General features: G+C 45.1%; 1 protein-coding gene across 1 annotated transcript in view; it reads left to right on the plus strand.

Moving 5' to 3' along the window:
• The window catches only part of TLN1 (talin 1), a 3,443,760-nt gene that overhangs the window by 2,009,674 nt on the left and 1,406,699 nt on the right, over positions 1–27,387 (plus strand). The window contains exon 29 of the mRNA XM_044078439.1: positions 4,965–5,093. Coding sequence (XP_043934374.1) covers positions 4,965–5,093 — 129 coding nt within the window. The remainder of the gene's footprint in view (positions 1–4,964; positions 5,094–27,387) is intronic.

Consider the following 27,387-nt stretch of genomic DNA (forward strand, 5'->3'; position numbering starts at 1 on the left):
GCAGGTGTGTACTCAAGAAGACTGAATGCTGTAATTAAATCAAAAGGTGTTTTCATCAAAGTATTACTTTAAGGGTGTGCACACTTATGCAACCAACTTATTGTACATTTTTTTTTTTATTTTTCCCTGAACAGATTTGTTTTTCAATTGAATTGTACAGGTTATAGGTCACATTAAAGGTGGGAAAAGTTTTGAAATTATTTATTGTGGTCTCATTTTTTATATCACAAAAAACTGGCATTTTAACAGGGGTGTGTATACTTTTTATATCCACTATACATGTTCACATCTCAACAGCTAACCTCAAAATGGCAGTGAGACTCGCACATGCTCTGTATTTATATTCTAGTGCTAGCCCTTGGATAGCTTCTTAAAGGTATGTACACACTCACTGATCTACAAAAGGGAAGAAAGAACAGCAGCACCTATGTACAATCCCCATTGCACTTAAAAAATTACTTTATAGCATGCAGAAAAAAATATACACCACAAAAATAGTACTGTTAAGAAAAAAAATTTCTAATACTTGCAGTTAAATTTCCTTCCTCTCTTCCCCTCCCCAAAGAATTTTTCCGAACATTTAATGACACGAAGTAGGGCATATACGAGTCCCCCAGAAGTCCCAACAAATTCTAAAAATGTATAATATTTCCAAATTTTCTTCTGTCATATTTCACAAATATAATTATTGCATTGTAATCCCACATTTACTGGTTTTATTACTGTTGATTTCCATCTCCCAAGTCCTGTCTGCTTCATTTCCAACGTACTCTCAATTTTTCACGTCAACTCTTGCTCCCTTCCTCCTTTCCAATATTCTTGTGAGAGAGGTTTCACAGGTACAGTCTTTCTGAGGTCATTATTACGAGAACAAGAAGCAGCAGAATCTCCTGTTTCACAGCTCACTTTTTGTTGGACAAACTTTTGCATTTCCTCCTTAGTATGTACTACTACAAGAATGATTTTGTCCCTCTAGGGAAGAACACCTTGAAGACCGCTGGGTACATCAGTTTGAATTTTACAACCGCATCTCGACATTCCCTGAATAGTGGAGTGAATTTACTCCTCCTGTTCCTGGTGTAGAATGAGTAATAATTCTCTAAAAACACTCTGCTGTCTCTCACTTTTAGTATTTTGTCCTGCCACTGTTTTGTTAAAATCAACATCTCCTGGTAGGATTGCATCTATACTATTAAACGTCTAGATTGCTTTCTCATTGTCAGATTTGGAGCATTCACACAATGTGCCCTTTCAGCTAACAGTTCCTGCTGTGGAATACTAGTCCAGTTGCTTATTTGTGCTTTCATAAAATTAATGCACTGTTCCTTCCAGCTTCTTTGGTATAAACCCTATGTGATCTGCCCTCTAATTGTATTTTTTTTTTAAACCTCATCTGCTGAGCAGTCTCATATTCACCCAGCTTTTCCTTCATTTCCACCTCTGATTTTTGCAGCTTTATCACCTCACCTGAATATCTGCTTAAAGCTTCTTCCATTTTTCCAGCCTTTTGTTTGTGTTAATATACTGCATCACTGTTTTGTTTAGTTTAACCAGGTCTGTGTGCAGTTGTCTTGTGCCTTCCTGTATAGGTTTCTAGGAGTCATGTCTGGAGGTTGCATTGCTTTTTGTTGAACAGATGCAGAACTTCACCAGTCAGTGTTAATTCTTTACTGAAATTTACTCGTAAACACAAAAGTCTACCAGTCCTCTCTGCTGAGTTTCTGTTTTCACACTGGAAGAGCCAGAGTTGAACTGTTACTCAGTGTGCAGCCTTCTTGGATGTCTTGCTGAGGCCCAAATGTTGGTGGTACAGTCCTCTGCTTAACTGGGTCTGCAGCTTTTCAGCTCTACTACCACACTGTCTCCTTCCTTGGAATGGATTAAGCTGACTTAGGGCTTTCTCAGTTCTTACAGAGCCCGTAACCAAAAGCTGGCCAACCCCCTCAGTCCTAAGATTCTAAACCGAAGAGTTAATTCTTTTCACTTCACAGAAACTGCTTGTATCTCTGAGGATGAATAGGATCTCCACTACAAGTCCCAGATGTCCTCTCCCTTATTCTGTAACACAGACAGTGAAGACACCCTGTCACCAAAGTAGGACCTTTATGTTGGTTGTATACCATCTTCCTCAGAATGTTTCTAATTGCAAATGTATGAGGAATTGTTCTCCCTGAAATGGGCTATGGGTCTCCAGGTGCTGAGCTTTCCTAAATCGTTAAATCATTGAGTAAAGAAAGCCAGTTTTGGGTGCCACCATAAAAGGTACTTGGGCTTCTTGAGAATTGACGTGAATGCCCACAGCTTGTACCTTTAGTAATGAAGCCATTCAGAAACAACTTTAAATGAGCTTTCTTGGGGCTGGATTTACAGTACCTGGGTTCCTAAAAATATAACCGATTATGCAGAATCAAACTGTTTTGTAAATAGTGTTACAGAAATACAGTGGGAGATTTGGCAGTATTATCCATGAAGGCCTCCATGTTTTCAGCTTACTCCACAGCTCATTGTGCTGCCTAATGGCAAGCAGAGCAGGGCCTTGTTAGATTTGTTTCTGCATCCCTGACCGTACGAGCAGTTAACTTTCAAACCCAACCCGTATGCACTGTTAAGGGTACATTCTCAAGCAGACTGGAGCCATGTCTTCTGTAATACAGGGTAAACACAAGAAATATAAGATTACAAGGCTTTCCCAAGCAGACGTCTGTTTGCTCAGTCATGCAAGTTACATGTCTTCATCCCCAGGCCTGCACCCCCCCCCCCCCCCCCACCACCACAATTAAATATTACATTTTGGGAAACGCAACTTAAGGGAGCATTTTAAGTGGAGAGCCAAAACAGGTGTCTGATTTCTCCAGATAGTACTTGGGCTTCTTGGTGATCAAGGAGCCAAAACTAGCGCATTGTACCTCCACTATTGTAGGCATTCAGAGATTCCTTTGAACTAAGCTTGGGGAGAGGATTTGTAGCATCTGGTCTTCAAAAAGTCTAAGTATTTAACAGGATTGAATACTGTTAAGTACCGTTACAGAAATTCTGTGGCATATCTGGCAGTATCATCCATTGTTGCCTGTAAGGGCTCAAACCTTTCTTCGGGGCTTATTACAATCCATAATCACATGAGAGCAGGGCCCTGAGTTAACCTTCTTTGCAGCTGTGGCCTTCAGAGAAGAACCTACAATGCTCAAAAAAAAGCAATACAAAAATATGTTGCACTACAAGTACTGGTTAGCTGAATAAAAGGCATTTGCATGCATAAAGTCCACAAACAAATCTATTTCAATAGAAATCAATGTAGACTTTACATCTGTCATCTAAAGTGATTTAGAGAGAGATGTTTGCAAAATGTGCCGTGATTCTTGGGGATTTGTTTGAATGGACTTGTTTTCTTTTGTCCAAGCGTCTGTGTTCATAGTGCTTTGTAAGGTGCCCATACTTCCAAAAGGAGAACTTCATCTTGCAAGGCACTGCTCTCTACATATATTTTATAAGAGGAAAATGTTGAGATGGATCTTTGTGATTTGACGTGTTGTAAAGACCTCTGTTTGGGTACTGGAGTTGTAGATGCTTATGTGGATAAGGAAAGCACCCAGAGTTAGATAAAGGTTGATTTTGTTGTAAAGATGACATGAAGAAAGTGTTGCATGTCTTAAACCATGGGCACAGTACATCACACTCAGCTGTACCTGCACTTTATTTTGGCCATATCTTCATTTCCTTATACAAGGCCTGTCAAAAGTTAAAGATGGGGTAAAACTGAGCAAGTATTTACTGACAGTCTGAAAATACTGCATTGCTTTGTTGTTATTTTTGCCCCTAAAGTAGTTAAATAGGAAAGCTTTGGGCAGTTGCTTCAACAGATAATGTCTTGGTTGCTTACAGAGGATGTTAACTTTGATTTTGGCTTTTTGGCCTGCCACTCAGTATATTGGTTCCATACATATACTGCGGTGGTGGTGCTGCGGTAGCGTTGTCGCCTCATAGCAAGACGTCCCATTCGATTCTCGGCTAGAGCGTCTTCTGTGTGGAGGCATACTTGAATGGAGCGTGCCTTCGTTGAAGGTTTTGCGTCAGGGCTGGTAACCCGGTACGTAAAAATCCACTACCAGTCTTTAGTGGACCGGAGTTCCGCTGTGACGACCCCTAACTGGGAAAAGCCGAAAGACTCAAACAGGAAGGACATTAGCTTGCCAAGGAGTCATGACTGGCGTCCCTTTAAGTAGGATGCTTTACTTTTGTTAATCATTTTCTTGGCCCTATTGCTGACCATTTTTGTGTGAGTGAATTGGAGTACAGACTGTAGAATGCATTTATGGGTCTGGGTCCGAGCCCACACCTCTCAACCGTTCAAATTTTTGCCTCATATTTTTGATCTGTCATAAAATTTGTGATTTTGTGGCAAATCATTACGGACTGAAGTCACTAAATATTGATGGATATTTGTATGTTAAACTTCATACCTGTAAGAATTGCATAATAATGCAAAATCAGTTATTGCATCAGTTTTCTAAGTTTGTACAAGCAATGTTTAAAATGTGTCCTTTTTGGACCTTTGTGCCCCCATTATTTTTTTCTTAGTCCAGATTTCTTGTGCCAAGAGGTTGAGAGTTATAATCTGATAATACCTAGCAAATGAGCCATGTATCACTATGCTGCTGCTGCTGTCCTTTTTAGGAAAATATTTTAGTAGGGCTCTGAAGTTTTCATTGTACCATGGTTAACTTTGTTAATTTAAGAAAATGGGGAATATTGTGTTAAATGAGGTTAGGTTAACAGCTTGCTTATAACCCACTTACGTACTTTCATAAATTGCTCATCAGTTCTGTAACAAGTTTTAATAACCCATTTATTTTCTACAGCCGTGACCACTACTTTTAAGTGGGAATGTTTCCTGAGTGTACTGTCTAGAGAATAGTGTGGTTTAACAGTTACTTTTCTCTGGTAGTGATTTGTGTTTCTTTTTGTAGGCTCAGGAGGCTTGTGGACCTTTGGAGATAGATGCTGCTCTGAGCCTTATTAGGAACCTTGAGAAGAACATGCAGGAGGCCAAGTCTGCTGCTGCAGAGGGAAAATTGTTACCCTTGCCAGGAGAGTCGGTAAGGCTTTTCTTCATTCTCATTACATTTTTTGCTTTTAAACTATAGTGCTCAACTTTGTGTGACATGTTATCCTGTTTGATTAATGATGGATTCAGATGTATTTCGTTTCTACTTCCTTTCAGGCGTAACATACTAACTTATGGTCTCTGCTGCAGGGTGGCAGTGCCAGTCTCATATTTAAAGAGCTAAGGGCAGGGCTGTTCCAACCATTCTGCTGCAAGTGAAATGTGAGCTTAGAGTGTAATGTAGTGCTGAGTTGCAGCACTTCTTGGTCTATGGTAAATGAGCTAGATGAATTTGTCAGCAGATGCCTGTCTCACTTAGTGTATACAAGGCAGTCATGGGATAGAACTGTTGAATGCATTACTAAGGTGTGTCAAAGAGCAAACAGGCAAAATGTAATGATTTTATTTCTTTTGATTACCAGGAGCATCTGACTGGGTAGGTGCCCATTTTCAGGGGAGGCCTAGGAAGAAAAACTCTAAAGTGTTAGTCATTTTAAAGTAATTTTACAATTTCCAAAAATTATACAAAAAAAAAACTTCTACAAATTGAATAATTGTACCAAATTAGACACAATGTGAAAACATTGGTTAAAAGTACGTTATGTAGTCCAATCTCGCCTACATTCGTACCCATGGGTTCGGAGCCGACTATCGGCTCAGACTCTGCCAAACTTTTCTAGCTCGAAGTCTTCTATTGGCTGAGCTAAGAAGGTATCCCATGCTGCACTGCTCCATATCCCAGATCTCGTTTGTCGCTCGTGTAGCTCAGACGTGGTCTTGCTCTTGACTGTGGCTAAGTACCTTTTTTCTTCTTGAGAGAATTTGTTACAAACAAAAGCTATTTAAATAGCTATTTCTATTTGGTGTTTTTTGGGTATAATCTGTAGTGTGATTGTTTTTTGTGGTATCCCACTAGCTGTTCCAACTGGCTAGGCCCCGTTTCAGTTAGAGGACCTAGTCCGTCCCCTTATTTGTCCCTGTGTTTGCTTTTTGCTGTCTAAAACCGTTTGAATTAGAGGTTTTAGTGTCAGTCTTTCTTGTTATGTATGCGAGTTTGGTCTAAAACCGTTTTAGTTAGAGGTTTTTAGCCCTAGTCATCTTAATGTGTCCCTTCTGAGGATTGTGTGTGCTGTTTGTGGGAAAATTTGTTCACTCGCTTAGTGTGGTGTTTTTTGTATGCCTGTAGATGTCCTTCATGGATGCATCTGCAGTCATAACAACTGGGTTGTCCTGTCGTCAGGCAGCCCTGCAGTCGGCCGGATTCCAAAGTCCGGGTCCGGCTTCGGCTGATGTCGCACTTCACCCGACGTCATCTCTGCTGGTCTCCGGGTATAAAGGCATCAGCCGACGCCATTTTCTTCAGTCTTTCTTGCCGCGTGGCGCCCGAAGCAGAAGCTGTTCGCAAGTGCCGGTCGGTCGGATCCAGAGATTTTTACTACCGAATACTACTTCGAAGACTTCTAAAAGCTAAGTACCCCGTTGGGGACTCTTTCTTGCCTCAGCCGATGTCAGAAAAAGTCAATAACTGTTTAACTTGTGGGAAACAAATACCTCATAAAGATTTCCACTCTTACTGTTTGCCTTGTTTAGGCCCAGACCACGACGTAGCAGCCTGTTCGGCCTGTGCTTCCTTCAACCGATGAACGCTTAGGCATCGGTCGGAGTTTGCTGAACAGTTTTTCGGTTCTGAATTTGCGTACATTATGCCGTCGGATCCTCCGACTACCCAAATTGTTAAGAAACGCAAAGAAAAAGACCGACACTCGCGGTCCACGGTTTCGGCCGAAACCATGGTAAAGCAAACCGCGAGTGTCTCGGTTTCGGCCGAAACCGAGAAAACGGTTCAAAGCACAGCTGAATCTTTGACTACTTCTGAGGTTCCTGCTACCTTACTTGAATCGGCCTCTGAAATTTTACCTACTACAGTGGCTTCTAGTGAATTATCAGACACCATCCCTTTGGATGTCTCTACCCCAGCACGTGGTGCTGCTAGGCCTCCTGCAGCCATGTCCATTAAGGCCTTTGCCAGGGCTAAAGCAGCCAAGTCTACTAAATCAGTGCCTGTTAAACCCCCCTCAACCAGGCCTTCTTCTAGTTCACAAATGCTTACTCTGGCAGAAGATTTAATATCCTTAATTAGGGGATCTCAATCTCACCCAGACAGGGCCTCTCAGCCCCAGAGAAGAGACCTAGAGCAGAGCCCCGAGCCTGTGTCCTCTGATGATTCTGCGGATGATTCAGATATTACAGACCAGCCTGAGGCTCCTTTCTCCAATTATGAAGACTCAGATGCTGAAGAATCCATTCCAGCTGCTTCTCCACCAGAAGAATTCTCCTTTGGGGAAACCTTACATGCCATGCGAGAACAATTCCAATGGCAGCAACAGGATTTCTCAGACTCCAGAAAAGACTTAGGACTTTTCTGCACCTTCCACAACACAGGCCCTTAGCTATACCTCCTGTCCTCCCTGTTGTGGACGATGCTTTTAATGATGTCTGCTCAGCACCAGATTCCTTACCTCCAGCCCCTGCCAAACCAGACAGATTTTACAGGGTACCAGACACGCATCATCACCTATACAAGGCCCCTCTTGCAGACCCGAAACTATATCCCAGGGGCCTAAGGCAGTAGCCTCGACCACAGCAAAAACCCTATTCCTTCTGAAAGGGAAGCCAGGTCTTTAGACAGATGGGGCAAAAAGTTTATACCTCAGCTACTCTCTCAGCTAGAGCTTTAAACTGTCAGTTTCACATGATACAATACCAAGAGTTTATGCTTGATCAGTTAACTAAAAAACTATCCTCTGACGACTCTATAGATAAGAAATATGTATTAGAAATGGTAAATAACATACAACAGGTTAGTAACCATTCATTAAAATGTGGCTATGATGCACTGGAGGCTTCATTTAGATCAGCCATGACTGGCACAGTGATAAGAAGACATGCATGGCTGAAGGAACAAGTCTTACCGGATCATGTTAAAGCTAAGTTATTAGATGCTCCCATGGATAAGACCAGTTTGTTTGGTACATCTGCACAGCAGGTAATGAAGAAAATGGAAGAAAAGGCAAAATCTGTTCAAACGGTTAAAGATTTCTTGCAGGTTCAGCCCCCAAGGTTTAGTAGGAACTGGCCTGCCAAAAATTGGTCCTTTCCTGACTCCACAAGATCCCAAAGGGGCAGGAATAGACGATCCAGAGGCAGAAACCAATCCAGAGGAGGTGCCTACAGAGGACGACAGTGGCAAGGTAACAACAGAGGCACAGATTCAGCCACTACCACTACAACAGCACAATCACAGTGACTTAACTCTACATCCGCCTACCAGGGAACAAATAGCAGCTCCATTAGGCGGAAAGTTAACCTTATTTTTAAAAAACTGGCACTACATCACAAAAGACAAGTGGATTTTGCAAACCATATACCAAGATTACCGGTTCCACTTTCACACTCTACCAGTCAAAAGAGGAATGCCAAACCTGCCTCCAAATCAAAAAACAGAAGCTCTACAGCAGATAATGCAATTAGTAAAGATGAGAGCTGTGGAAAGAGTGCCAATAGCAGAGCAAGGCAAAGGATTTTACTCCAGACTATTCCTAGTTCCAAGAAAGGAAAAAAGTTGGAGACCTATTCTCGACCTGTCCACCTTAAATACATACATCATTGTCCCAAAATTCAAAATGCTGACCCTACAGCAACTTCTTCCCATGCTGGGCAAGGAGTGTTGGCTGGTGACTCTAGATCTCAAGGAGGCATACCTGCACGTCCCCATTCGACCAATTTGCAGAAGATACCTCAGATTTCTTGCAGGATCAGAGCATTATCAATTCTCAGCATTGCCCTTTGGCTTATCTACTGCGCCCAGAGTATTCACAAAATGCCTGGCATCAGTAATCGCCTACTGCAGACTACAGGGAATCCAAATTTATCCTTACCTGGACGACTGCCTGCTACAAGGGGACAACAAAAGCAAGCTGACAACAGATTTACAAAGGGTCATTTACTTGCTACAAGCACTGGGATACACGGTCAATTTACAAAAGTCAAGGCTGATACCATCCCAAACAAGGACATTCCTGGGCGCGGAATTGGACACTGTCAAACAAATGGCATTTCTAACCGCAGAAAAACAAAAAGAACTCCCTCTCTACTTCTTGGCTCTAACAAAACAGAACAAGTTAACAGCAAGAAAAGTCCTTCAGGCCTTGGGTTACATGGCATCATGCATAATCTTGGTTCCACATGCCAGACTACATATGAGAAAACTACAGTGGTACCTAAGGAATTTATGGTCCCAACACAGGCACAGCCTAGAAGCGGAAATTCCACTAATCCCATGCCTAAAACAGGAGTTCATATGGTGGGCACAAGCATGCCAGTCAAACCCAGGCCTACCCTTTCACAGCTATCAAGCAAGCCAGACCATCACAACAGACGCCTCAGACCTAGGATGGGGGGCTCACATGCTGGACAAATGTGTACAAGGATTGTGGACGCAGGATCAACTCCACCTGCACATCAACCTAAAAGAAATGCTGGCAGTAAAACTGGCAATCCAAAATTTCAGACCATTTCTCAAAGAGGGCCACTTGATGATAAGGACAGACAACACCACAGTCATGTGGTACATCAACAAGCAGGGAGGCACTCATTCATACCCCCTATGCAGAATGACTTTGGAGCATTGGAACCTGGCACTCAGCTACAACATCCACTTACAGGCAAGATTTGTACCGGGAAAGGACAATACTCTAGCAGACATATTGAGCAGAACCACATCCGATGCCCACGAATGGATGCTACACCCGGACATCTTCAAGACCATCTCAAAGAAATGGGGGAGCCCACAGATAGATCTATTCGCTTCCCCTCTCAATCACCAGCTCAAAAAATTCTGCACAAGGACATTCCACCCACTTGCATGGAAAGTGGATTCGCTCTCCTTCAGCTGGAAAGGCCTAACAGCATATGCATTCCCACCTCTTCCCTTGATACACAAGGTATTACTAAAAATCAAGGAGGAACGTCCAAGGATAACCCTGATAGCTCCAAACTGGCCAAGACAACACTGGTACCCATTACTGAGGAGCATGTCTCGGGACAACATGTGGCCAATACCCCTGATGCCTTTGATGTTAACTCAGAACAACTACAGCATCATGCATCCAAACCTAAAACGTTGCAACTGACTGCATGGCACATCACATAGCAGCAACTAACCCAGAGCTTTCCCAAAGGGTTAAAGACATTATCCTTGAAGCCCGCAGACCTTCAACAAGAAGGAACTATGCAGGAAAATGGAAAAGATTTGTTATTTGGAGCACTGAAAGAGGAAAAGATGTGTCAATTATAGATATGGCTAACATTTTGGAGTATTTGGCAGAGCTTCTACATACAGGCCTGTCCTATTCCTCCATCAAGATACATGCATCAGCTATCTCAGCAGAATACAGCTTTGATCCACGGTCTTTTCACATCCTTTACTCAGGCAGTTCCTCAGAGGAATCAAGAATGTAAAACCTCCAAGGAAACCACCATTGCCAGCTTGGGATTTGAACTTTGTGCTAGAAAAATTGACACTCGCACCTTTTGAACCAGCAGCTACAGCGGACCTACAGCATCTATCGTGGAAAACTGCTTTCCTACTGGCAATAACCTCAGCAAGGAGGGTCTCTGAACTTCAGGCCCTAATGGCGGTACAGCCCTTCCTAATCTTCCACCAAGATAGTGTCCATGAGGACTAATCCTACTTTTATGCCTAAGGTGATATCCAGAGTGTCTTTAAACCAGGCAATCCACCTACCTACCTTCTTTCCCAACCCACAAAACAGAGGGAAAGAATGCTGCATTCCTTGGATGTACATAGACAGTTACGCTACTACCTGGACAGAACAAAAGTAGCAGAAAAACTGACCAGCTATTTGTAGCCTATGCAACAGGAAGGGAAGGAAAAGCAATTTCCAAACAGACAATCTCCAAATGGATAGGAAATTGCATACGATTCTGTTACTCCTTCCATGGAAAACCAATTCCACAGAACATAAGACCTCATTCTACAAGGGCAACAGCCACTACCACAGCCTTCCTACGAGGTGTGGCAACCAAGGACATTATTGAGGCGGCTACTTGGACCTCCGTGCATACATTTGCCAAGCATTATAACTTACCTTTGTACTCCAGATCCCGAGCAGGGTTTGCCACTGCTGTGCTGCAAGGGATCCTAACCACACCATAATCTAAATTTTTCCCTCCTCCCTTAGTTGGCTATGGTATTCTACCCACTTGTTATGACTGCAGATGCATCCATGAAGGACATAGTACAGTTTTGTACCTACCATAAATGTAGATGTCCGAAATGGATAGCATCTGCAGTCAGGATTACCCTCCCTCCTTCCCCCCTCTGGTACTCCTAGGATATTTACCCTCTTAATAGCTAGCTAATGGGGGGAGTCTCTTATGGTGTATTTGTTTGTATATATGTACATACATGCTTATTTTCTGAGTTTGCCTTCTATCCATTTTGGAAACATTGGCATTTATCCAAAAATTAGCTTTCCAGGAAGGGCAACTGGCATCTGGGGCAAGAAACACTGAAGAAAATGGCGTCGGCTGATGCCTTTTTACCCGGAGACCAGCAGAGATGACGTCGGGTGAAGTGCGACATCAGCCGAAGCCGGACCCGGACTTTGGAATCCGGCCGACTGCAGGGCTGCCTGACGACAGGACAACCCAGTTGTTATGACTGCAGATGCTATCCAGTTCGGACATCTACATTTATGGTAGGTACAAAACTGTACTTTTTTCCAGTCAGGCAGTGACTTGCTCGTTGTATTGGTATTTGCGATTAATTTTCAAGATGTCCAAAGATTCCAAGGAGCACAAAACCTTCGGGTTTTAAAAAGTGCTCTAAGTGTGGTTACAGGATGTCCATCACCGATGGACATTCAGTATGCGTTTATTGTCTGGGAGCAGTCCACCTGCAGGAGTCCTGCAGCTTCTGCCATGCTTTTAGTCCCAGGGTGCTCCAAGAAAGAAAGAATAAGTTAATTCTGAAGGGACTCTTGAAACCCTCATTCGAAGAGGCCATGGATCTTGCTTCCAGTTCAAAATCAAAATTCACAAAATCAAAAAAGAGATCTTCGGCTCCTTCAGTCTCCTCGGAGCCACCGGAGAAAGTAATGAAACTAGCTTCGACCTCCTCGGCTCCACTGTCCTCAGTGCCTCAGGAAGTGTCTGTCTTGATTGAACCGGTGTCGGCTCCAATTATATTAGAACCTCTTCGGAGCCGATCGCCCAGTACTAGACCAGTGTCACCTGAAAGGAGATACCGATCTCCCTCCCTGTCCTTCAAATCCTCCAGGACACTTTCTGATGTGGATGTCGATAGGGTGGTGCAGAGGCTCCTTCAATCACCAGTTTTGGCTAAATTGTTCTCCGCTCCGTCCCAGTCGGCTCTGGAGCCCGTCCCGATACCTTCTTTGATTATTCCTCCTCCGAGCGCATCTCTGTCTTCGGAGCCGGAATGCTCTGCTCCATGTGATTGTTCCTAGGTTGGTTCCGATGGCCCCTCCGAGCTCATCGTTGCCGACATCAGCTCCGACCCCGTCTGTGCCGTCCACGGGGTTCGGGACTCGGGATTCTTCAGTCGGGCCCGAGGGGGACACCTCGGGACACCTTTCGGTTCCTAGTCTCCCGCTCGGTGCCTCGGCTCGTGGAACCCTGGCTCCTGTCATGATCTCTGAGGCGGGCCGGTCCTCGGACTCGGGGGGGGGGGGGGGGCAGCCTTTGAGGCCATGCGGAGTGCGCTGGCCAGATCTTCAGCCACCTCATGCGGGTCGGTCATTCTGTTGCCTACCACTCCGGTGAGAGCCTCTGATCACCACCTATCTGTAGACAGCGGAGCCCCAAGGCCTAGGGATACCCCCACGAGTGGTCCCTAAGTTTCTGAGGGCCCCTCAGAGTTTTTGCTTGAGAAGTTCCCTAGAAAGAAAACGTGCAAGAGGAAGCACATAGACTCCCAGGATGAGTCTCTCACCTTAGATACTGACGTTGAGGAATCGGAGGGGTCCCCCAAGTCATCCTCTGACTATGTTTCTTTCTCCGACATCCTGGAGATATTGAAACAGAGAGGTGACTGGCCGTCCAAAGCCCCCTCCGAGGAGGAGTCTGTCTTCGTGGAGCCCTTTGGTGCTCAGCCCTCCGCCTCCTGGGTGTCCCCCACCCTTCGAGCTCCTGGATTTAATTAGTCGGAGGGTGTGGGAGAACCCTGATTCTGTGGAACCCGTACCCAGGAGACCCAGTAAATTTCTGTCTGCTTCCCCAGGTAAGGAGTTTTTGTCCAAAGGAGTCCCTGTGGATGCCATGGTGGTGGCGGTGGCCACTCAGAAGGAATTAGCCGAGACTTCTTCCTCCGTCCATCCTCCCAACAAGGAGTCTAGGACCATGGACCGGTACGGGAAGCGTACCCTCTCGTTTGCAACCTTTACCATACGGTCGCTGAACTACCTGTCTCATTTTACTCGGCTCCAGAGAGATGATTTCAAAGAGTTAGGAGATACTCTCGCAGGTAACGTTCCTGAGGCGGTAGCCCAGACCATTAACACCCAGTTGTCTACCCTCAATTCCATCGTTAACTCCTCCATGTGGCTTATTTCGTATGCAGCCGAGGGAGCGAATAGGGCAGCAAGCTCAGGAGTCAAGCCTGGATGCACCTTTGTCATTTCGCGGAGGCTTTCAAGTCTTCTTTCACTGACTCCCCCTTCGATGGTTCTTCTTTGTTCGGAACCAAGGTGAAAGACAGCCTCACGAGGTACGAGCAAGAGGGAAAGACTCTGCTGTAGGGGTCCGTTTTACACTTCCCTCTAGGCCTTACCCCAAGGCCCAGAGGGGTGGGAAGATGTAGTTCAAAAAATCACAGAGGTTTTTTCCCGGTGCACAAGGTCTGCCCCCTCCAGAGGCAGAGGAGGGGGAGGTTATTCAGGGAGATGCCGCCCTAGAGGCAGAGGGGGCCCCCACAATTCGGGAGACCGCAATTCCTTTCGCGGCTCTCCCTACCGTTGTTCCTGATGGGATACCCGACTGTGCGTTTCCGGAGCCAGTCGGGGGTCGAATATAGTTATACCCAGAAGCCTGGCAAAGCATCACCCAGGACCGATGGGTATTACGAATAATTTTCAGAGGTTATGTCATCCCCTTTTCATCAGATCCCCCTCCAATCAGAAAAATCCCGGATGTTCCACCCAAAGGGATCACACAGCTTCAGAGGTTTCAAAGCTGCTAGGAAAAGGAGTCATCCAGTATGTCCCCTCAGACCAGATCGGATTAGGGACTTATTCAAGATTCTTTTTGGTGCCAAAAAGAGCAGGGGACCTGAGACCCATATTAAATCAAAGCCAACTGAACAACTATGTACAAAAGTCCAAGTTCCGTATGGTCACACTACAGTCCATTCTCCCATTGTTGGGAAAAGAAGTATGGATGTACTCCATCGACCTCAAGGATGCTTACTACCATATCAAAATGGACAGGGCATCCAGGAGTCACCTATGCTTCCGGCTGGGAGCCTGTCATTTTCAGTTTCGAGCCCTGCCCTTTGGTCTCACCACAGCCCCCAGGGTGTTCAAGTGTATGGCGGTGGTGACAGCTCACTTGAGACGTCAAGGATTCCAAGTGTTTCTGTATCTGGACGACTGGCTCCTCACTGCCCCCACCTGTCATCTACTAATCCAAACCAGGGACGCTGCCATCACTCTCTGTCAACAGTTGGGCATAACACTGAACTGGGAAAAAATCTGCCTTGTTGCCCTCACAGCGTGTCATTTTTATAGGTGCAGAGCTAGACACCGTTCAAATGCAAGCCTTTTCTACCGCAGGAAAGAATCAATCTTACAACAACAGGTGCATGCCCTGCTACCCCTGAGGAAAGCGAAGGCAAGATGGGTTCTCCAACTCCTGGGGACTATGGCAGCAACAATTGTGTTAGTCCTAGCGAGATTGGACATGAGGCTCCTTCAATGGCTCCTCTTTGCTCAATGGTCTGTCCAGAGACTTCCACTTTCCCACCCTATTTTGCTCACGGACAGATGCAAATAGGATCTCGGTTGGTGGCTTTGCACCAACAATCTGGACAGGGGAAAACCCTTCGTTACACCACACCCAGTTGCCACAGTGACCACGGACGCCTCCCAGATGGGGTGGGGGTGCGGGGCATTATCTCGGCAGGACAGTCCAAGGCACGTGGCAAGATCACGAGATACATCTGCATATCAACGTCCTAGAGATGAGAGTGGTGCTACTTGCGTTGCAGGCACTTCAGAGCTTTCTACCTCTCTGGGCTGTCGCAATACACTCGGACAATATGTCAGTGGTATGGTATCTGAACAAGCAGGGAGGAACCAGATCATGCCCCCTGTGCAGGGAGGCCATGCGAGTGTGGCAGTGGGCAGTATCTTCCCAACGGTTTCTGGTGGCAACGCACATTCCGGGGAAGTCCAACGTGATAGCAGACAGGCTAAACAGAGCTATTCTGATGCCTTATGAGTGGTCCCTGAATCGTCTAGTTGCCTTGCTGCGACCTTTTTGCCAGCCCCCTCAATGCCAAATGCAGCAGCTACTTCGCGCTGATCCCTCCACAGGGGGAGTCGCCCAGCGGCGCTCTAGTCCACGATTGGCCCTCCTGTCTGCTTTATGCTTTCCCTCAGTTTCCCTTGCTATCAAAAGTGATTCAGAAAGCGCAATCCTCTGGAAGCAGAATGATTCTAATTGCTCCACACTGGCCATGTCAAGTCTGGTTCCCCTTTCTCCATCCCTACATTGTGGACACACCTTGGACTCTGGACCCACAACCAGACTTCCTGACACATGTCGGGACAGTTCCACCCCTCTCTGCGGACCCTTCGGTTGACAGCCTGGTTACTCCACTTCCGTCGTTAGTTAGGCTTCATCATTTTTCACCTAAGGTAGTTCATATTTTATCTTCCTCTCATAAGCCCTCTACTAGGAAGATTTATTCCAGCAAATAGAAGAGGTTTTCTATTTGGGCTCATACCCAAGGAATTGACCCTTACACAGCTCCATTTGCTTCCGTCTTGGAGTTTTTGTCTATGCTTTTCCAGCAGGGCTCAGCATCCGCTACCATTAAAGTTCAGTTGGCAGCAATTTCTAATTTTCATGTTGCTAATGAGCCTAGTCTGATGGCTCACGACTCTGTAAGGCTTTCCTGAAGGGCACTCTGTTACTCCGTCCTCCTGTCTCAGAACCGATCATGCCCTGGGATCTAAATTTTGTTCTGCAAGCCCTTACTTCACCACCCTTTGAGCCTGCAGCTACCTGTAACTTAAAATTCTTGACCTGGAAAACTGCCTTTTTACTAGCCATCACATCAGCCAGACGCGTTTGAGAAATTCAAGCTCTTTCTATCAAACCTCCATACTTTATCTTTCATAAGGACAGTGTTTCTCTTGGACCAAACCCTTCTTTTCTTCCTAAAGTGGTGTCCATATCTAATCTTAATCAATCTATTGAGGTGCCAGTGTTTTTTCCCCATTTTTCAAACAAGGCAGAATTTAAATTTCATCAGTTGGATGTACACAGTTACATTTCTATCTGCACAGAACCAAAGATCTCCGAAAATCTGATCAGCTGTTTGTCTCCTTTTCGGAAAACAGAATTGGGTCCCCTGTCTCCAAAATCACCCTATCCAGATGGAGATCAAATTGCATCTCTCTCACTTATTCCTCAGGGGGTAAAGACCTACTCTACTCGGGCTGTATCCACATCTACAGCCTATCAGGCCAGATTGTCTATGGATGATATTTGTGCTGCAGCTACCTGGGCATCTCCTCACACCTTTGTTACTCATTACAAACTGGACGTGGTATCTAGGGGCAGGTCTTCCTTTGGTTCCACAGTACTTAGGAGTATCTTCCTCTGAGCCTCCCAAGATGTAGGTGCTGGGGACGCTGTCCCACGGGTAAGAATGTAGGCGAGATTGGACTACATAACATCAAGAAGTTATGTACTCACCATAACGTTTGATGTATGTGGTCCATCTTGCTTCACATTCTTACTTACCCTCCCACCTTCCCCCTTCCTGGAGGATCTGGAGGTTAGGTGTGGTTTTTAGAGCTCCCTTCACCTTTAGTTTATTCCTCTTTACTTGTATGTTATGCATGGGGTATGAGTGTGGTGTTCGCAGCAAACTAGATCTGGGGATATGGAGCAGTGCAGCATGGGATACCTTCTTAGCCCAGCCAATAGAAGACTTCGAGCTAGAAAAGTTTGGCCGAGTTGGAGCCGATATTCGGCTTTGAACCCACGGGTAAGAATGTGAGGTAAGATGGACTATATACATCGAACGTTATGGTGAGTGCATAACTACTTGTTGCATGACGGTGATTTAATATTTAGAGAAATTTTAGCCAGTTTATAGAGAAATTAAAGATAAGTTATTATAACACAAACAGGATTTGCAAATTGAAGTAAGGGAGTGGGTGAAGAAGGGAGAGTAAGGAGGTGTAAGTTATAAGTAGGCATTTATTCATATTTAGGGATATAGTTTATCATGGGGTTTAGAAATAACAGAGAATTTGGGAAGTCTTTTAGGAAGCCTTTCAAAATGGTTTTAAAGAGCTAGAGGGTAGGGTATTGACCTGATGGATGCAGATAAGACGTTCCAGGCCTTAGGAACATGGTACAAGAACAGACCACACCCAGCAGAAGTGTTTTTAGTCATTAGGTCATGATGACTGACTGGGAACATGGTTGTGTAGAATGGTATTTAGTGCCTGACAAGGAAATGGATGGTGTAGAATTTTGTAGGGGGGTAAGAAGTTGTACATATTTTAGTTGATAGGTTAGTTATAACCAGTTTGGACTTTTTAGTGCTTCTACAGAGTTCTGAAAGGGATATTTATTGCAAATTTTGCCACTTTACTGTTACATTGTTCAAGCTTTGTGTTTTTTTTGTTGTGATATTTGAAGGTTACTAAGGATGGAAGCTCCATAAAGTAGTGAAGGAAGGAGGTGAGTAGTGGCAAGTGTAATTGCAGATGTCCTTCTGTTCTCATGTTGCAGTATTCTTACTGTGGGATCCTCCACCTCAGGAGACCTGAACCTGGACTCCTATACAAAGGCTTTCAGCCTGGTGGTGGTTTGTGCATGGGACATCACATGTAGGGCCATCAGCAAAGGACCTTAAATGTGACGTCTGCATGCACAGACCTCAGAATTTTTCTGCCGCAGTTGAACGTCGGATCGATCACTCCTCTCTATCAAGACATCTAAAGCTAAGTACCCAGTTGGGGATTTCTTACATTAATTGCTTTAGCTTGGTTTGCTGGTTTTATATTAGCTGATGTCTGCTAAGAAAGGTAATTGCCGATACGGGCATCAAATTCCACAGAAGGATACCCATGACCATTGCGCCTTTTGTCTAGGCCGGGAACATGACCATACCTCCTGCTCCATCTGTCAGTCCTTTGTCCCTAAAACTCTTAGAAGCCATGTGGCTGCCCTTAACCTGTACTTAGAAAATCAAAGACTAAAGAAGCTAGCCCTTAGGATGGATCCGGAATCGGCCGCCCCTATAGAACCACCAAAGAAAAAGGGCAAAGTTTTGCCCTCATTAACATTTATCTACCCCTCCTGAAGGACAACCAGACTGGCAGTCTTTTATTCGGTCCCTGATGCAGGCCTACATGGCCCTTAGGCCTACAAACCTCCTCAGCCCCCTCTATTCCAGTGCTCAGCACAAGGCATGTTTCTGCTATGTCAGTCCTTCTCTCTATTCCCCAAGAAGAAGAGGCCCTCTCCTCTCTTGCTCTGAGGAGTCTATCACCTACTTATCCCAAATAGCCTCTCCCTGGAATATTATTCTCCAGATGAGGATTCTGTTGAAGCAGATTCCCCACCAGAGGACATAACATTTGGTGGAACTATCACTAAAATGAAAGAATATTTCAAATGGGATACTTCCCAAATGACAAACTAAAAAAATATACTTTTGAGTTGTTGCAGGTTGAATCCCCCCCATCAGCCATCAACCTGCTCCAAAGAGACCAAACAGTTTCTGTACAGTGCCTGACAACCACAATTCCTAGTAACCTCCCCCCTTGGTAGACCCTGCTGTTATAGCTGTGGCCCCAGATAGACAATCTAGACTGCTCCCTTCTTAGTCCCTTTTATCTTCAGATAAAGACAGTAAAATTATGGTTAGGCTGGGCAAGAAGACTTGCACCTCTTCCACCCTGGCCTTCAGGGAAATTAACTACCAAACACATGGTGAAATATGCCTTGGACTTGCTATCCCAAGCTTCTACACTTAACTTTCTGCCTGACTCTCCTAACAAAATTGAAGTAGCATCTAAGCTATCCCTGGCATACCAGGTGGCCGGGCAGTCCATTAGATGCAGTTATGATGCAGCAGAGGCCTCTGCTAGATCAGTTGCAACTGCATCAGTTCTGCGTAGACACTCCTGGCTTAGGCTCCAGCCACTGCCAGAAGATTTTAAGTCCAAAATCCTAGATGCTCCTCTTGATCATAACCTTCTGTTTGGTAAGCAGTCTGCAGAACGATTTATAAACCTACAGGAGAAGAGCGAAGGGCTACAAGATATTAAACACCTGCTGGTGTCGCCTATACCCAAGTACTATAGAAATTATCCTGCCGAAACATCCTGTCAGAAGTGCCCCCACCACGACCACCCTTTCTTCTACCACACATAGGAAAGGAACTAGGAGGTGATCCCCTTCTAGGACCACCTCTTCTCAGCCAGCCCAAAGGCGGTCCTTTCAGGACAGAAGTAATGGCAACAATGTGTGACTGCCTTGCCCATCTCCCCCTGTCTTCCCATCTCTCTCACTGTCCGCCCCTTAGGAAAGAAATCACCACAGACTGCTGGGTTCTGGCAATAGTGGAAAAAGGATAATGTCCTTCAAGGATGCATCTGCAGTCCTTACAAATGGGTTGTCCTGTCGTCAGGCAGCCCTTCGGTCGGCCGGATTCCAAGGTCTGGGTCTGGCCTCGGCTGGTGTCGCACTTCACCCGACGTCATAGCTGCAGTTGTTCGGGTATAAAGGCATCAGCCGACGCCATTTTCCTCTGTCTTTCTTGCCACGTGGCGCCCGAAGCAGAAGCTGTTCGCAAGTGCCGGTCGGTCAGAACCAGAGATTACTACTACCGAAGACTTCTAAAAAGCTAAGTACCCCGATGGGGACTCTTTCTTGCCTCAGCCGATTTCAGAAAAAGTGAATAACTGTTCAACTTGTGGGGAACAAATACCTCATAAAGATTTCCACTCTTACTGCTTACCTTGCTTAGGCCCAGACCACGACGTAGCAGCTTGTCTAGCCTGTGCTTCTTTCAACCGACCGACGCTTAGACGTCGGTCGGAATTTGCTGAAGAGTTTTTCGGCTCCGCTTTTGCTTACATTATGCCGTCGGATCCTCCGACTTCGCAAATTTCTAAAAAGCGCAAGGAAAAGGACCGACACTCGCGGTCCGCAGTTTCGGACGAAACCGCGGTTAAGCCAACCGCGAGTGTCTTGGTTTCGGCTGAAACCGAGTCCACGGTTCTTCCTTCGGCCGAAAACTTGCCTCTTACCGAGGCCTCATCTAGCTTGGCTGAATCTGCTACTGAAATCCCACCTGCTCTTGCAGGTTCACAGGATTTATCTGACACTATCCCTTTGGATATATCCACCCCTGCACGTGGAGCTGCTAGGCCACCTGCATCCATGTCGATTAAGGCCTTTGCCAGGGCTAAAGCAGCAAAAACTACCAAAACTGTGCCTGCTAAGACCCCCCTCTCACAGGCCTAGCTCTAGTTCACAAATGCTTAGTCTAGCAGAGGATCTCATTTCTTTGATCCGGGGATCCCAACCACATCCAGACAGGGCCTCTCGCCCACCTCCAGAAAAGAGGACTAGAGTAGAGCCCCCTGAGCCAGTTTCTTCAGATGACTCCTCTGATGAATCAGGAAGTAAATGCACACACAGCCAGGAAATGGAACAGCTTGTTGTAAGTTCACCAAGGCAGAGTCAGTAAATCCAGGTAGGCACCAAACGAATTCAAATAATTCCTTTATTCAGAACCACAGAATAATAACACACAAGCGCTTTCGCTCAGAGGAATTCTGAGCTTTATCAAGTGACACCATGCTGTTGAATCAGGTGTCTTATATACCTTGAAAATCCTAGGTTAATTAGAAAGCACTACCAATTAACATTTTAAAGAGACTGTGCACTATTCCACATGCTTAAAAATTCCTTTAAAACAAAATATATAAAAAAAATAATAGATTGCTTAAAAGTAATGCATTAATGCATCTGTCACTACTAAAAATGCTGATAGCTTAAAAATAAACAAAACATTGTGCACTGTTACCATAGTGTTTAACTTTGTAATAAAATTTGCTTTGTGCAAAAAGTTGCACTTCTTTTGAAAATTGGGATGAGATGGAGTGACTTGACGTACCAACTGTTGTTCGTGTAAGTATAATAAGGCTAATGCCTAGTATGGGTATGACAATATTTTCCTTTTCTTGGTCTTGTTGACAACCCTGCTGGAAAAAGAACACTATATCTTAACCAAGTTAAACTATGCTGTACAATAGGTCTTTCCTTAACATAGACTTTGTATAGTGTAGCATTAAGTGAAAATCATGCCCATGTGTATGAGTACTTGCCATAAGTAATTGTGTGGGGAATGTCAAACTAAAGTCTTGCCCTTCTTAGTTTCAATAGCGGCTTGATACTGATCAAGCCGTTAAGCCCAGGGGGTCTCCCAGCATCTAACTTTAATTGCCAGAGGAGTTCTCGATATTCTAAAGTTGATTCCCAATCACCCCCCCTGGCATCAGGCTTAACTTGCTCCAGTACCATAAATTTCAGTTTTATGTTTGGACAGGTCAGGGAGTGCTTATAAAAAGCGTTGGTTTCCTTCTTTTTGTTTATATCATAAAAATGCTCGTATATCCGCTTGCGGAATTCCCTTTCCGTTTTGCCTACGTAAACTTGGTGAACTTACAACAAGCTGTTCCATTTCCTGGCTGTGTGTGCATTTACTTCCTGGTTTGGTTCTCTGCTGTTTGTTTGATTCCTCTGATGAATCAGATAATTCAAACCCTCCAGAGGGCCCTTTTTCTCCTTATGAGGACTCTGATGCAGAAGAGTCCATTCCTTCTGCCTCTCCGCCTGAGGAATTTTCTTTTGGGGAAACCGTGCATGCTATGAGGGAACAATTTCAATGGCAGGGCCAGGATTTTTCAGACTCTAGGAAACGGCTTAGAACCTTTTTGCATTTGCCACAGCATAGGCCTTTAGCCATTCCTCCAGTACTTACTGTTGTGGATGATGCATTTAAGCATTTAATGATGCTTGTACTGCTCCTGATTCTCTACCTCCGGCCCCTGCTAAGCCCGATAGGTACTACAGGGTTCCAGACACACATTATCATTTGTATAAGGCCCCTTTTGCAGATCCCGAAACTATCTCCCAGGGACCCAAGGCTGTAGCAGCTACCTCTGCCAAAAACCCCCTCCCCTCTGAAAGGGAATCTAGGGCCTTAGAGAGATGGGGTAAAAAAGTTTACACTTCTGCTACTCTTTCAGCTAGGGCCTTGAACTGCCAAATCCACATGATTCAGTATCAGGAATTTGTTAGACCAGTTAACTAAAAAACTAACCTCTGATGAACCATTAGATAAAAAATCTGTACAGGAAATGGTACATAACATTCAGCAGGTCAGTAATCATTCCGTAAAATGCGGCTATGATGCACTGGAGGCCTCCTTTAGATCAGCCATGACTGGCGCAGTGATCAGAAGACATGCGTGGTTAAAAGAGCAGTCCTTACCAGACCATGTTAAATCAAAGCTCCTTGATGCTCCCATGGATAAGCTCAATTTGTTTGGTTCCCCTGCACAGAAGGTGCTGAAGAAGTGGAAGAGAAAGCAAAATCTGTCCAGACAGTCAAGGATTTCTTGCAGGTCCAGCCTCCAAGGTTTAGCAGGAACTGGCCTTCCAAGAATTGGTCCTTTCCAGACACCTCCAGAGCTCCGAGAGGCAGGAATAGGCGCTCAAGAGGCAGGGGTCAATCCAGAGGTGCCTACAGGGGACGTCGGTGGCAAAATAACCAGCGAGGTGCAGCCACAGATCCAGCCACCACCACTTCCACAGGACAATCACAGTGACTTGGCTCTGGCACCGCCTACCAGGGAACAACTAGAAGCACCCTTAGGCGGGAAGCTAGCCTTATTTTCAGTAAACTGGCATTGCATCACAGGAGACAAATGGATTTTACAGACAATAGACCAAGGTTACAGGTTTCACTTCCATACTCTACCAAGGAAGAGAGGAATGCCAAACCTACCTCCAAATCAGAAGACAGAAGCTCTAGAACAAATAACTTACTTACTAAGGATGAGAGCTGTAGAAAGGGTACCATCTATGGAACAAGGGCAAGGATTTTACTCCAGACTCTTCCTGGTACCAAGAAAAGAAAACCAATGGAGACCTATTCTCGACCTGTCCGCTTTAAACACATACCTCATTGCTCCAAAATTCAAAATGCTGACCCTACAGCAGCTTCTTCCCATGCTGGGCAAGGAGTCTTGGCTGGTAACTCTAGATCTCAAGGAGGCATACCTGCACGTCCCCATACGACCAAATTGCAGAAGATACCTCAGATTTCTTGCAGGATCAGAGCATTATCAATTCTCAGCATTGCCCTTTGGCTTATCTACTGCGCCCAGAGTATTCACGAAATGCCTGGCATCAGTAATTGCTCATTGCAGGCATCAGGGAATTCAAATTTACCCTTACCTGGACGACTGCCTGTTACAAGCGGACAACAAAAACAAATTATCAAAAGATTTGGAAAGGGTCATTCATCTACTACAAGCCCTGGGATACACAGTCAATATAAAAAAGTCAAGGCTGATACCATCCCAAAGGATAACCTTCTTGGGTGCAGATCTGGACACATCAAAACAAATGGCATTCCTGACAGTAGAAAAACAGGAGCAACTCCCTCTCTACTTCATGGCATTAACAAAGCAGAACCAGCTAACAGCAAGAAAAGTCCTGCAAGCCCTCTGTTACATGGCATCCTGCATAATATTGGTTCCACATGCCAGACTACATATGAGAAAATTACAGTGGTACCTGAGGAATTTATGGTCTCAGCACAAGCACAGCCTAGAAACCCAAATTCCAATAATTCCATGCCTGAAGCAAGAATTCCAGTGGTGGGCTCAGGCCTGTCAATTAAACAAGGGACTGTTCTTCCAGAACACTCAGCCAAGCCAGGCCATCACAACAGACGCCTCAGACCTCGGTTGGGGGGGCACACATGCTGGACAAGTGCATACAAGGCTTATGGACTCAAGACCAGCTGCACCTACACATAAATCAAAAGGAAATGCTGGCAGTAAAACTGGCAATTCAGGCATTCAGACCATTTCTTCAACAGGGTCAACTGCTGATAAGGACGGACAACACCACAGTTATGTGGTACATCAACAAACAGGGAGGCACACATTCATACCCTCTATGCCGGATGGCAATGGACCTCTGGAATGTGGCCCTGAGCTCCAACATTCAGTTACAAGCAATTTTTGTGCCAGGAAAAGAAAATATACTAGCAGACATCCTAAGTAGAACTACCACGGATGCTCACAAATGGATGCTGCATCCGGACATCTTCAAAACCATTACAGGGAAATGGGGACTACCAGAAATAGACTTATTTGCATCCCCACACAACCACCAACTGAAAAAATTCTGCACAAGGACGTACCACCCACTTGCTTGGAAAGTGGACTCCCTATCCTTCAGTTGGAAAAACCTGACAGCATATTCATTCCCACCTCTTCCTTTGATGCACAAGGTGCTATTGAAGATCAAAGAAGACCGTCCAAGGATCATCCTGATAGCTCCAGACTGGCCAAGGCAACATTGGTACCCATTACTGAGGAGTATGTCTCGAGAACAAATATGGCCTCTGCCCCTAGTTCCCCTGCTGTTAACACAGAACAACTTCAAAACCCTGCATCCAAACCTGAAAACACTGCAGCTGGCTGCCTGGAGCATTGCATAAGACCAAATAACCCAGATTTATCTCAAAGGGTTAAAGACATTATCTTGGAGGCTCGCAGACCCTCAACAAGAAAAAAATATTCAGCAAAATGGAAAAGATATCTCATTTGGAGTACTGCAAAAGGAGAAAATGTGTCACTGGTAAACATAGCTAACGTCCTGGAATACTTGGCAGAGCTCTTCCACAACGGCCTGTCCTATTCTTCCATTAAGATTCATGCATCAGCTATTTCAGCAGAATACAACTTGGATCCTCCAGTCTTCTCACATCCTCTGCTCAGGCAGTTTCTGAGAGGAATTAAAAACGTAAAACCACCTAGGAAGCCACCATTACCAGCATGGGACTTGAACTTTGTGCTAGAAAAGTTGACACTCCCTCCTTTCGAACCAGCAGCAACAGCAGAATTACAGTACTTATCATGGAAAACTGCTTTCCTGCTTGCAATCACTTCAGCAAGAAGGGTATCCGAGCTACAGGCATTAATGGCAGTATAGCCCTTCCTGATCTTCCATCAAGATAGTGTCCATGAGAACTAATCCTACTTTTATGCCAAAGGTGGTCTCCAGGGTATCTTTAAATCAAGCTATCCACCTACCTACATTCTTCCCCAACCCACAGAACAGGGGAGAAAGACTGTTGCATACCTTGGATGTACATAGACAATTACGTTACTACCTGGACAGGACCAAGAGCAATAGAAAAACTGACCAGCTACTGGTAGCATATGCAACAGGAATGGAAGGAAAAGCAATTTCAAAACAGACAATCTCTAAGTGGATAGGAAATTGCATTAGATTTTGTTATTCCTACCATGGGAAGAAAACTCCAGAAAACATCAGGCCTCACTCTACAAGGGCTACAGCCACTACCACAGCTTTTTTACGAGGAGTGGCTACCAAAGACATTTTAGAGGCTGCTACTTGGAGCTCCGTGCATACATTTGCCAAGCATTACAATTTACCTTTATACTCCAGATCCCGAGCAGGTTTTGCCACTGCTGTTTTGCAAGGGATCTTAACTACACCATAATCTTATTTCTCCTCCTCCCCCAGTTTGGCTATGTTATTCTACCCATTTGTAAGGACTGCAGATGCATCCTTGAAGGACATAGTACAGTTTTGTACTTACCATAAATGTAGATGTCCGATAGGCATGCATCTGCAGTCAGGATTACCCACCCTCCTTCCCCTCTGTGGTACTCCTAGGGTATTTGCCCATCTTGTAGCTAGCTGGGGGAAATCTATTATGGTGTATTTGTTTGTATATATGTACATACATGCTTATTTTTTGTTTGCTCTCTACTATTTGGAACCATTTGCATTTATCCAAATTTAGCCTTCCTAGAGGGCACCTGGCATCTGGGGCAAGAAACACTGAGGAAAATGGCATCGGCTGATGCCTTTATACCCGAACAACTGCAGCTATGACGTCGGGTGAAGTGCGACACCAGCCGAGGCCAGACACAGACTTTGGAATCCGGCCGACTGAAGGGCTGCCTGACGACAGGACAACCCATTTGTAAGGACTGCAGATGCATGCCTATCGGACATCTACATTTATGGTAGGTACAAAACTGTACTTTTCTTATCCTGGCAGGAAAGACTTACTCCACAGGGCATTCCTTTTCCACCCAAGAATCAGCTTCATCTAGCTCCCCACATTATCCAGCATCTACGGGCACAAGGCACCATAGAATCCATCCCATCAGAACAAGAAGGAAAATATTTTTCCTACAGACTTTTCCTAGTTCCAACAAGGATGGACCATAGAGACCAATCCTGGACTTCTCCATTCTAAACCTTTTTCTAAAAGTCCCCTCTTTCGGAATGCTGTCCCTACAAGACCCTGCTTTCACTGTTGTCATCACAAGCATTCATGGGCACTTTGGACCTGAAGGAGGCTTACCTCCACATCCCCATACACCCAAACCAGAAAAAATACTTGCGCTTTGCTAGGCCTTGCTGTCATTTTCAATTTATTGATGTTCATCGTGTTACACTGCTGCAGTCATCACACTTGGGTTATCCTGCCGTCAGGCAGTTCCACAGTCGGACAGAGTTCCAAAGTCTTGGTCCGGCATAGGTTGCTGTCGCTTCTTCCCTGACGTCAGTGCGCCAGGGGTATAAAAGAAGCATCCAACGCCATTTTCTTCAGTCTTTCTTGCCGTGCGGTGCCTGAAGCAGAAG

This window comes from Protopterus annectens, chromosome 1.part1, assembly GCF_019279795.1.
Source record: "Protopterus annectens isolate FY-2018-M chromosome 1.part1, PAN1.0, whole genome shotgun sequence".
NCBI lineage: Eukaryota > Metazoa > Chordata > Ceratodontiformes > Protopteridae > Protopterus > Protopterus annectens.